At 58.1% G+C, this 12,532-nt stretch overlaps 1 protein-coding gene across 1 annotated transcript; it reads right to left on the minus strand.

The window, feature by feature from the left end:
- Positions 1-1,800: 1,800 nt before the first annotated feature.
- DACT3 (dishevelled binding antagonist of beta catenin 3) lies at positions 1,801-11,198 on the minus strand. The gene is made up of 4 exons (XM_044759886.2): positions 10,858-11,198; positions 5,728-5,824; positions 5,389-5,541; positions 1,801-4,540 (listed from the first exon to the last, which is right to left on the minus strand). The coding sequence occupies exons 1-4, from the start codon at positions 11,104-11,106 to the stop codon at positions 3,138-3,140; spliced, it is 1,902 nt and encodes a 633-aa protein (XP_044615821.2). The 5' UTR covers positions 11,107-11,198; the 3' UTR covers positions 1,801-3,137.
- Positions 11,199-12,532: the final 1,334 nt, after the last annotated feature.

Here is a 12,532-nt window from a genome sequence, read left to right on the forward strand (position 1 = left end):
TGAACTCTATACTGTTTTATATGGATGAGTTTTTATGGTATGTGAATTATATCTCAATAGAGCTGTAACCCCACACCCCCTAAAAAAATCTAAGTCCCTCTTCTGCTCAGAATTCTCTCATGGCTCCCACTTCCTGGGGAGTAAAACCCAAAATCCTCCCCTGGCCCCACGTGATGTGGTGGTCCGTGCCATTCTGTGCCCTCACTTCCCCTCTCTGCCCCTCACTCACTGCTCCAGACACGCTGGACTCCTAGCGATTTTGCCAACATGCCAGGCACCATTTTGGCCTCAGGGCCTTTGCACTGGCTGATCCCTCTGCCTTCTCTAGATAATCCATACAGCAATGTGCCGTGTAGGGCAGTGGTTAAGAGCATGGACTCTTAGGCAGCCTGAACTTAGATTCTGGCTTTGCTGGTTAATAGCTTCAGCTAAGTTACTTAACCTCTCTGTGCTTCAGTTTCTCCAAATGGGCACAATAGTAGTATCTACCCCCCACCCGCAGGAGGCTGTGAGAATGACATGAGTCAATATATAGAAAACGCTGAGAATAGAGGCTGGCATTAATAACTGCTCAGTGAAGTGTCACCTGTTATTTTTTATACAGAAGCACTAAAATCTTAAAAAGGAAGGAAGGTCATCCATGTTTACTTCAACCATTTTGGCCATGTGTGGGCTGTGCAGCCTTAAAGGAGACCCCCCCCCCCGCCCCACCCCTCTCGGGCTTCAGTTTCCTCTTTCATGGAATAGAGATGGGCACATATTCCCGAGGGCCTGACACGCAATGGCTTTTCCAGGCAAACTTTTAAAAATAACTTTTATTGTTACTCTAAAAGAAATACATGCTTATACACACACACACACGCACACTATTATGGGAGCTCCAGAGGGCAGGGACTTTTTTTCTGCCTTGTTCCTTGCTGTTTCCTCAGTGCGTCACTGGGCGTTAGAGACACAGGTGAGCACAGCATCCCTGGTCCCTGCTCTCTCCCGGGTGGACCCACCCAGGTAGACACAAAGGTCAAAGAGCAACAAATACCCATTCTTCAGACTGTGGAGTCAGTGGGGGTCGAGTCCTAGTCCTGGCTCCCTCTTGCTGTGTGACCAGGGCAAACCATGGCCCCTCTCTGAGCCTCCATGTACTCATCCATGAAATTAGTAGAATTATTGGGCTTACCCAATAGAAAAAAGGGCAAAAGGTGTGAATGGAGAATTCACAGAAGAAATACAAGTGGGCTTATAAGCATACAAAATGACGTGTCACCTCAAGGAAATAGGGAGGGAGCCATGCTAACAGAAACAAAGCTATTTTTTTCCCATAAGATTGGCAAAATGAAAATGATTAATAGCATCTGTTGTTTGGTGAAGGGGTGGGAAAACGGGCATCTCAGAAACTGCTGCTGGAAATGTCAACTGAGGGCCGTCTTCGTGGCAGGAAGGGTGGCAGTGTCCATTAAAAGTTTTTAAAAGAGCATACACTAATGACCAAGCAGTTCTATTTCTCGGAGTGGGTCCTACAGAAATGCATACATCCAGCACGAAGAGGCACGGACAAGGACGTTACGGCAGTGAAGGCCACGACAGCAAAGGAACTGGAGAGCTGACAAGAGGGTGAGGTTATGGGAACCCCACAGTGGAAAATGTCATCTAAATTTAGATGAAATGGACAAATTCACAGGATACGGCTCTGTAAAGCTGACACAGGAAGAAATAGAAAAGCTAAGTAGTACTATAAAGATCAAAGAAATTCAGTTCTTAATGAAAATCCTTCCCAAAAAGAAATCTCCAGGCAAAAAAGACTTAACCAAAAAAAAAAATTGATAAACAATGCATACATATAGTTCAATTTGTGTAAATATATAGTTTTACATATTTATAGTATAACTATAGGTATATGCATATATGTATTTATATAGTCACTTTGATTCATGTGCGTATGCAAACGCACAAAGAAAAATGTGTAAAGATGTACACCAAGCTGATTATGATGACTTCCGAGAGAGGGGATTGGGGGCCTGTCCCCCTTTGCCTATATTGTCTCCATTTTTATGAAACCATATTTATAACCAAACAAAACTCAATCAAAGGTCAGATCAATTGAAATAAACTAGCCAACGGTAGGAAAAGGATGTTGAGACCCACCCTGGGATCTGCCATCTAGTTCTGGACACCGCCATAGCCAAAGCAAGCAGTAGTTACTCAATAAACGTTAGTGCAAAGGAAAAATATTTCTCCCATTTTAAAACAGAAGGAGAATCCACCACATACCTCACTTTGTGCATTTATTTACAAAGAGGTTAGAGAAACACAGAATCTGGCCCCCCTGTGCACCGGGGAGTCACCGTCGTCATAATAAATACAGTAATTTTAAAAAAGAAAAAAAAATACTGGATTGGAACAGTTGAGGGTCATCCTGAGCTCCCCGCACTCCCTCTCATGGGAGCCGGGGCACGAGATAGAAGCCATCTTCCTTCCTCTCTTCTACCACCCAATCCTCCATAATTGTCCAGGGATAGAGGTAAAAGAGTCTTTCTTTCCAGGTGTTCCCAACTCCTACTTGACCCTCAAAACCCCAAAGTCAGTGCTCCTTCCCTTCCCAGGGCACTCTGCAGGCACCATCTGGGTCAGATACAGTCTCCAACCCGGGTGCCAAGGGGATATCCTAGGGGTCCAGGGACATGGAGGGGGGCACTTTGTGAATGAGAGGGGGGCCATATCTGGGCATGGAAAGGAGGAATAAGAGGGCTCAGTGAGAGAGGTGAAGAGGAACAAGCAGACTAAGTGTCTAAACTAAAACGGGGAAATTCAATCTGAATTACCCCTTCGGCATACCATAGTACACCCATAGTACAGATGAGGAGAGTGAGCCCCAGAGAGGGGGAACTTGCTCGTCCTCGGGCTGCAGAGCCAGCAAGCTGAAGTGGGTCCAACGGGGCTCCTCCCCCATTCCTCCCTACGGTGGAGGGGAAGCCTTTCCAACCAAGACTGCAGCGGACCGACGGACGGACGGGGCCAGTGCGGGAGGGTCTTTGGAAGCAGAGAAAACGGTGGTCTTTGGAAGGGAGGTGTGGGCAGGGTCAGTGGTTGGGCGGGTGGTGGTGCAGAGGCTATGGAGGGGGAGCCCAAGCAAACGCCCAAAGTCACACTGTAGTCATGACCTTGAGAGAACCCGAACGGAAACGCAGTATCTTTTTCTTGAGCGCGTGGGAGGCCTTGATCTTCACGAAGACTTTAGCGGGGCCCGCGGGCGCGCCTCCACCTGCACCCGCCCCCGGCCCGGAGGCCGCGGTGGCTGCCACCAGCTGCTGCGGCCACACGAGGCCACCGCTGCCGTCTGAGTCGCTAGAGGCGGAGCTGAAGGCGGGCGACTCGCCCTCGCTGGCGCTCGACTCGCTCTCCCCGTAGCCCCCGCCGACGCCTCCCCCTGGAGGCCCCCGGCGTCCGAGGGGCCCCAGGCGCCCGGCCGAGCACTCCGAGTCGCTGCCCGCGCAGCCGTAGAGCAGGCGGCGCTGCGGAGCCGACGGGGACGGGCCGGGCACGGGGCCGCGGGCTGCGGGGGCGCGGGGACGGCCGCGGCGCCCCTCGGCTGCGTCGATCTCGGCCGTGGAGCGCCAGCGGCGGCAGGCCCCGGCCGCCTGGGCCGCGAGGGTGGGCGCTGGGCCTCGGCGGGGCCTCGGCGGCCGCGGCTCCTCCCGCTCGGCCGTGGGGTACTTGGGGGGCCCCGGAGGAACGGCGGCGGCGCGGCCCAGCAGGCTGGTCTCGGACTGGGAGCGCGCGGCCTTGCGCGCCCTTGGAGAGCCCCGGCGGCCCGAGGCCTCGGTCATGCGTCCTCGGCGGCCCGCGGCCCGGGGACGCTCCCGGGGTGGGGACTGCTCCACGCTGCGGCCCCGGGTCAGCGGTGGCGCCTTGCGCCGCGCCGCGCGCCCGGGGAGGCCGCGGGTGGTGGCCTGCGCGCCCGGGATGTACTGCGCCTTCACCAGGCGGCCCTCGGCGGGGCTGTCGGGGGGCGAGGGCGCGGCGGGCGGCGCGGCCGGCTCGGGCACCGCCTCCGACTCCCACGGCGAGGCCCACGCGCGGCCCAAGGCGGCCGGGCTGGCGGCACGGCCCCCAGCGCGCTCCACCGGGGGCTCGGGCGCGGGCCGCGCGCCTCCGGGGGGCGGGGACGCGTCGGGCGGCCGCTGGCGCACGCTGTTCTGGCGCCGCGGACCCCCGTCCGCGCCCCCGGGACTCGTCCGGGGCTGGCCCGCCCCCCGGCGGCGGCGCCTGCGCAGGAGCGCCGAGATGTAGCCGTCCAGGGGCCGCCCCGCGCCCGCGGCGGCGTCGGGCAAGTCCGGGGGAGGACGGGCGCAGGGCCGCGGGCTGCGCAGCGCCACGGCGTGCAGGGGGCTGGGCGTCAGGAAGGGCCCCGCGCGCGCCCGCCGCTCGGCCGACGAGCAGGCCTCCGGGCCCACGGAGCCCGCTGCCGTCGGGTAGGGCGCCGAGAAGGACCGCGGAACGGCTGCCCGGGAGCCCACCGCCTCGGGAGCGCTGGGACTGGCGTCTCCTGGGGAGGGAGGAAAATAAAGGGGAGAGGGTGGAGAGGCTCTCCAAGCCCTTTCTCACTGGGCCTAGGAGGGGCACTGTCCTGCCTCTGCCTCTCTGACCTCCATCCCTAAGCCCTCTCTGTATTTATAGGTCTCCAGCCACCTGACCTCCTGATGCCCATCACACCATGCTCCGGCCTCAGGGCCTTTGCACTTGCTGTTCCCACTGTCTGGCCCGCTTTTCCCTCAGGATGTGTGCTTGGCCCACTCCCCCACTTACTTCGGGGCGCCACTCAAAGATCACAGCCTCAGCGACGCCCTCCCTGGCCATGTATTCTAAAATTGCAGTTCCCTCCCCAACTCAAAGGGACACTCCCTCGTCCCCTTTCCTAAATTTTTCATCGTAGATGTCAATATCTAATGCCGTATTTCTTTCACTTATTGTGTGTTATCTGTTTCTCCCACTGGAATGTCACCTGCATGAGGACAGGGATTTTTTTGCTGCTGTATCCCTCAGCCCTAGGACACCGCTAGGATAGCACATAGTAGGGGCTCAGAAACTGACTCGGGTAAATGGCTCACAGCAGTGCCTGTTTACTGAGTGCCTACCATGTGGCAAGTCCAATGCCATAGGGCAGAGGCTCACGAATACTCAAAACCTCCCTGGGTGGCAGGTGCCGTTCGTAATCCCATTTAACTGATGGAGAAACAGAGGCCCCGAAGGAAGCGACGGGCTCCAAATCTCGCGAAAAGGGAGTGTCACAGCCAGAATTCGAATCCGGGTCGGTGTGACTCAGAAGCATGTGCTCAAAACCGTCCTTTTACTGTCCACTCCCTGCTCGCAGGGCCCCAGCCCCACCCACCTTACCTAGAGACTTGGGCCTCTCACTGGCATAGATGCCCCGGGGTTCAGAGGGACCCAGGCGTCCATAGGAGCCCGAGCCGGAGAAGCCACTGTCCCCACAGAAGGTCGAGGGAGGTGAGTCGGGAGCTCCTGTAGAGCCGGGGTCTTCATAGAAGCCTGGATGCCGGGAGAAGGGGGGAGAAAACCCGGACGTCTGGGTGGGGAAACCTGGGGGTGGGGGGTGGAGGGGGACAGAGAGGCAGAGGCTGGGGGGGGGCGGCAGGGGGGTGCCCTGAGAGATAGGGGACAGCGGCAGCAGTTGGGGTGGCCCAGGCAGACCCCGCGCCCCCTCGCCGTGCTCACCGGAGCTGCGCCCGCTGTCCTGCTCCAGGCCCCCAGACTCCAGGCTCAGGTCTCCCAGCTGCTGTCCCAGGTCCCAGATGAGCCCCGGCAAGGCCTCCTGAGGGCATGGGGAGAGCGGGATGGTCAGAAGGCCCCGTGTCCTCTTCCGACCGGCCGCCTGTTTCAGGAGCTCCTGGGCAGAGATTCATCTGGACAAGGAGGCTCTGCTTTCGAAAGGGTAAAAGGGGTACCCGAGGCCCAGCATCCCCCTCAAGATCTCCGCCCCTCATCCCATTAGAAAGTCCTTCTGGCCGTCTAACTCCAATCCTTCATGCTGCAGCCACCTCATTCCCTCTTAGGTGTGATGAGTTTCAGAAGGCCCTGCCCTTGCCCCTCCCTCTCAGTTCTCTCCATCTGTGTTCATGGCCCCTTGACTCCTGTTAGAATGTCCCTCTTTGAGTCTAACTTCAGGTCTTCTTGCTGTAAGGGCAGCTCACTGCCAAAAGTTGGTGTCCGGGACCTGGCAGATCACTTAGTCCTTGGTCTGCCTTCTCCTAGTCCTTGACCTGCCCTTCTAGGATGCTCCCGTTTTCCCCCACTGCCCCTTATCCACCCATAGAAAGTTCTTTCGCAAGCCTTCCTAAGTCCTTCCAGCTGTAGACTGACTCTTTCCGGCCTGGGGATAGAAGAGGCTGACGATGGCTGATAGAAGTCTTTGCTCCTCCCCTCGGAAAGAACCCCCCTGCCTCCTGGAAAGTCCTTCTGTGAGTCTAGCCTTACTGAGACTGCAGCCAGGAGCCCAAGCAGCTTCCTTTGTCCCGGGCCCGCATCTTCCTCCGGCCCTTGCTCCACCCAGAAGCCCCCGCCGTCTGCCCTCGGCGCCTCATCCCCGTAAGAAATTTCTGTTGCGTCTACCCTGGGTCATTCTTACTGTAGGAAAAGGACATTTTCTTCTCAGGTGTGAATAAATGGAGGTGAAAACCCGTTTAGGGGAGTGACCGCGGCTGGGGGTGGGTGGAGGGGCTGCAACAACACTGATGGGGTCTCCCAGACGTTAGGACTTAACCCCATTTGGGAAAAACGGGGCCCGAGCCAGGGAGAGTCTCCCAGGGGTCCGGGTGAGGCCAGAGGTGGAGGCAGCCTCGGCTGACGGTTGACCCTGAGACAAAAGCGGCTTGTCTGGACGGCGGGAGGGAGGGGAGGCGGGAGGAGGGGCTGCGAGGGCAGGCGCCTAGCCCTGCCTATTTAGGGCAGAAAGGCTGCCGGCTCCTCCGCAGACACCCCCGCCTCCCCCTCCGCTTCCGACTCCCTCCCGCGGCTGCTCTCCCGCCCGGCCACCCCCTCCCCCAACCAGAAGCCCCCATCTGGGCTTGTTTACGGGAGGAAGGTCAACAAATCGTTGCGCTTTGGGCCCCTGCCCCTGGGTGCACAGAGATGCTCGGGGTGGCCTGGTCTTGGAGCAGGACTCAGGGAAGCCACCGACTTGCGCAGCATCGAGGGTGGCTAAAAAATTCACAGAGCTCCTCTGGACCCCATGTCAGGCCCCACCCCCACTGATCGGCCCGTGGCTCCCTCTGCTCCAGCCACACGGGCCTCCTGCTGGTCCCCGGACACGCCACGCATGCGCGCCGACCTCAGGAGGCTGCACCCCCGGGTCATCCTCCTGGCTCGCTCCCTTACTTCGTTCAGATCTTTGCTTTCACCACCCCTTCTCGGACCACTCTTTCCAAAATAGCGCCCCCATCGTTCTGCACCCCCTGCCCTGCTTGTTTTTCCTGCACAGCAGTAATGATGTCCTGACTTAAAATGACGTATCAGGTTGTCATCTGTTTATTGTCTCTCTCACTAGAATGCCAGCCCTGGGGGGTGGAAGACCAGAGATTTTTTTTGTCTTGTTCTCTGCTGTGTCCCATTCTCCCTGCCCAGGACAGTGCCTGGCACAAAGACGGTGCTCAGGAATGTCTGCAGAGGGGATGAATGTATACAGAGGAATACTATACAGCTGTTAACATGGACCAAGGCGATGTCTACAAAGAAGCAACACCAAGATACAGCATTGAGCGGAAAAAGGAAAGCGTAGAAAAGAAAGTGCGAATCAGAATTACCTGGAAGGCGTGTTAAAACCTAAATTCCTGGGTCCCACCTTCAGAACTTCTGCTTCCAGTCTGGAGCCCAAGAATTTGCATTTCTAACAAGTCCCCCTATGACGCTCCCGGTCCAACGGGCTGCACTTGGAGAAACACTGGCATAGTCTCCGGGACCTCCCCCAAGAAACTGGAATTTGTAAAAAGCGGAGCAAAACTCTCCGTTTCTTGGTGTGTAAACTGTTTCTTGGAGAAGATGCATTGGAAGATCCTAAGGTCACCCCAAGGAGACAATGGTGGTGCTCTCGGGGGGGAAAGGGTCTGTTTAGGGGGCCAAGGGAGGGACGAGAGACTGGATAGCAGAATGAAGTGTGTAAGGAGGCACTGGTTGGAGCCAAAAGACCAAGGTCAAAATTCAGCTCTACCACTTCCCTGCTGTGTGACCTTCAGCAGGTTACCTCACCTCTCTGGGCCTTGGTCTCCTTATCTGCCACATGGGCATCCTCTGACTGCCTCTCTTATGGGGTTGTTGTGAGGAATAAATGAGTTAGAACAGCAGTTCCTTTTAAGCACTTCATAAACGCTAGCTTTTATTATGATGTGAAAGCTGTGAATTCCTAACAAGGAAAACGTAAAACCATGTTTTACTTGTGTTATTAAAAATAAATGTAAAAGGATGGATTTGGGCGGGGGGTAAGTTCTGCAGGTTTCACATCAATTCTTCCCTTGCGGGGAAGGCAAGAGTTAGGGGGACAGAAAGGAGAGGCCCCCTCCTCCCCCGAACCTGGACCCCCCAACACCCTCTCAGTCTACATGCCCCCTATTTATAAGTCTGACCTCATTCCTTCCAGCTGCAAAGGGATGAATCTTTAAAAGACCAGAAGGTCCTTGGCCTAAATCTGGCTCCCTGCCTGCCCACAATGCCCCTCATCCTTTTTTTGCAAGCTCTTCTGCCAGCGAGCCTGAGGCGATCCAGCTCCGACAGGTTCAACACGAGCGTGGTCAGGATCCCTGGAGACCCCTTTCCCCAAACTTTCCCAGACCTTTATTCCTCCCCCTCACATGCCCCTCGTCTGTGTCCACTTCCCTTTATCTCTGTTAGGAAGTCCTTCCACAAGTCTAACTTAAGTCCTTCTTGCTGAAAGGGGACCTTTTTCCCTGGTGGGTGAGAACAGGACCCCCGCCCCCATCCAGGATTCTTGCCTCTTCGACATACCCCTGGCCTTTCCCCGCATCCCCATCATTTCTCTTAGAAATGAATCAAGTCTGGCTTCAGTCTGTCTTGCTTCAAAGGGTGTAGTGTATTCCTGGGTGCGAGGTGGGAGGGGTAAGCCTCATAAGAGGCTCAGAGATCAGGGCAGGCCCCCACCCCCTCTTCAGAAGGACCCAGGAGCCCCCAACACCAGAATAGTTTATATTTAGCGCTCCCCCTCAGCGCCGCTGTCTCCCTCCCGCTGCCTGCCACCGCCTCCTCCCTCACGCTGGGACGGAGTTTGCCTGGAGACTGGGTGGGGGAGACGCCTCTCCACTACCACCTCATGGGGAGGGGGGAGTCAGGAATGGCGGCTAGACAGAGGGGCAGAGAAGCGGGAGACCGAGGGGCAGAAATTGGAAAGCTGAGGGGTGAAGAGAGGGGGAGACGGAGGCAGAGAGACGGAGGGAGTGAGGGACACGGGCTGCCCATCCCCACGCCTTCTCCCACTCCTCCTAGAGGTGGGAGGGGCCTCCCCAAGCCCAACCAGCTTGGGGTGGGGGTGGGGGGCTGCTGAGGGCCCCCACAATGCGTCTCTAACTTTGGGAGGGGGTGGGGCCTCCCACAGCTGTTTCTGTTTCCAGAGAAGAATGTGCAGGGTCCCACTCCGGGTCGGGGGAGGGGCTGGGCCTGCAGCCCCGGGAGTCCGGCTTCCGTCCCCCTCCCCATTCCCTATCTGGGGAGGGGGCCGTGGAGGTCAACAGCAGGGAGAGCCCCCACCCCCGCCACCTCGGCTCAGGTTTCCCCAAACGGGAAGCTCTGACCACACACAGGCTTGGGGATGGGCGAGGGGAGTCAGGGTCTGGGGCCTGGCCCACGGGGGGGAGGGGAACAGGGAGAGAGACAGACAGGGACATGGGACGTTGGAAGAGAGAGGGGTGCAGAAATGCAAGAAGGACAGACCAGGGAGACAGAGATAGAGAGACACAGAGAGACAGGCTTAAGAAAGAGAAATGCACAGAAAGTGACAGAGATGCGGCGGTAGGGAGAGAGGGCGTCAGAAACCCAGGAAAACATCAGAAGAATCAAGGAACGCCAGAGAGACGGGGAGAGGGATGGTGCTCCTTAAGTCATTCGAGAGACCTCTGCCTTGTCTTCCACCATCCGAGCACCCAGGGAGTCCAGAACTCGGATCCCACGCTCCCTCAACCTGCCTCCTCTTGGGTTAACAGGGTTGGGACCAGGTAGGAAAAGAGGGAAAGTGTCACCAGAGGGTCAAGATCACTGTGAGATCCTCGGAGACTGTGAGCTTCCTCTCAGCAGTGATCCCTCCCTCAAAGGCCCTAAGATCCCCTCCCCCCACCCCGCCCCCTCCGGAGATCTCCAAGCACACCCGGACTTAAGGAAGATGGAGCCCCGGTAGTGGGGTCCTGGAGGGGGGCATGTTTAGATCCCAGCTGTGTGACCTTGGGTGAGTCGCTTGCCCTCTCTAAGCCTCAGTTTCTTTCTCTGTAAAATGGGGATTATCACCCCTTATCTCCCAAGATGCAAGAAGACAAGGCATGCCAAATCCTCGACCCCGGGCTTGACACATCCTTGGCGCCCAGAAGGATTTTCTTTGGGGAGGGGGTGTAAGGGATGGGGCCTGTGTATCTCCCGAGGCTCCAGTCAAGGCGATGCGGGCCCCCTTTTCCCACTTTGGGGGCGGAGAGGCCAGATCCCGCCCGCTGCCCAGACTCCGAGGTCTCCAGCCCCACCCCCTGTCCTTTCCCCCCTCTTCCCTCCCCCACCGGGACGGGTGTCTGAGCATCCAACCGAGACAGACAGATAGACACAGACGGGGGCGGAGGGACGGACGGACAGACGACCCCTCACCAGCTGCTCCTCCAGGGCCGCTGCGGCCCGGCGCGCCGCTGCCGCATCCTCGTCCTCGTCGGCGTCCTCCTCGTCCTCGGCCTCGGCGCCCCCCATTCCGGGCTGGGCCAGCCGCAGCGCCTGCTGCACGCGGTACTCCTGCCTCTCCCGGAGCCAGTGCAACTCGCAGAGCCCGGCCAGGCTGCCCTCCAGCCAGCCCCGCAGCCGGCCCCGCTCGGGGCTCACCGGGAACGAGAAGGCCCGGATCATGGCTGCGGCCCCCCGCCCCAGCCCGGCCGGGCCCCGCGGCCACCCTTCTCCCGGTCCCACCTCCCCGCCCCAACAGCCCGCCTGCCCGCCCGCCCGCTGGCCGGGCTGTCACCGTCTCATCTGCATAGGCGCCCGCCCATTGGGCCGCCCCTCCGCGCCTTATCTGCATGGCCACGCCCCCGGAGACAGAGCAACAGTCGCCTATTGGCCGGCACCCTCCGTGACGAAGAGGCTCGGCTGCGCGCCCGCTGCCCACAACGCGACGCATGCTCCGAGCTGCCTACTCGCCCGGCTCGGGGCGGCTTCGCCACGCCCCCTCCCCGTTCGCCGGCCTTTGGGGCCCTGGCCACGCCCCCCGCGCGTCACAATGAAACAAGTCCGCCCTTGCTCCAATGTCATTGGCCCGTGCCTCCTCGGTCCCGCGGCTGGTCCCGCCCCCCTGCGGGCGAGCTCTGGCTCCCATTGGACCGTCGGCGAGGGGAGGGGTGAGCTATAAATGGAGAATAGGTCCACGTGACAGTTTGGCAGCTGCTCCTCTCCCCCCACCCCTCACAACCCTCCGCTTCTGAGGCTGCGCAGGGGGCGGAAGGGCTTAGAGTAGAGCCTTGATTTTGCCGCCTCTTCCAGGAAGTCTTCCCAGACACTCAGCTGTAAAAGTGGAGGTTCAGGCCAGCTAAGACGGACGTCCTCCCATAAAATGATGCTTCTCAGCGTGGCCAGCTTCACGGGCGTGCAACCGGCTTGGAAGGACCCCGCGCTTGGTTTAATGGTCTGCTGTTACAGTCTTGAAGTTCTTATATTTTGAACAAGGGGCCCCACATTTTCATTTTGCCCTGGGCCTTGCAAATTATGTAGCCAGATTTGCTTCTAAGAGTATAAGATCGGTTATATCCCCAGTTCTGGAATTATAAGGCTCTGGGTGGAAGAGTCTATGATTCGACCAGAACAGAATCTAAGCATCTTTTGTCTCCCCGATGCTCGAGGCTTTGCGCTCACCGTTCTAGATTCCAGGGGCCTTTGTTCTCCGTTCTAAGAGGCTTTGTTCTCAGCCTTCTGAGATGCTCTGTTCTCAACGTTCTGTGGTCCTAAGAGTCTGAGCCTGACATTGGTTTCCAAGGTTCCCTCCTCCCTCCTCTGGCTCCGCGAGCGGGGCTGGCGCCCCCTCAGGCGGCCAGCCTGTGTCACTACGCCGAGTGTGCGTCCCTACAAGCTTCAAGATGTAGTGCCAATATTCATACCCATTTCTCAGACAGACCTTGACTCTTTAAAAGCCAGGGACCCGAAGATCACGTGAGAATGTCCCCATTTTATGACCTCCTGCGCACCAGGCGACCTCCCAGTCGTGAGCCAGAGAAGCAACGGCAGGGATTGAGGGCAAAAAGATTGCCTGGGGGTGAGCCGCAGCTCTGCCACTTTCCAGCTGTGT

The sequence above is a fragment of the Equus asinus genome, chromosome 26, assembly GCF_041296235.1.
Source record: "Equus asinus isolate D_3611 breed Donkey chromosome 26, EquAss-T2T_v2, whole genome shotgun sequence".
In the NCBI taxonomy this organism is placed as follows: domain Eukaryota; kingdom Metazoa; phylum Chordata; class Mammalia; order Perissodactyla; family Equidae; genus Equus; species Equus asinus.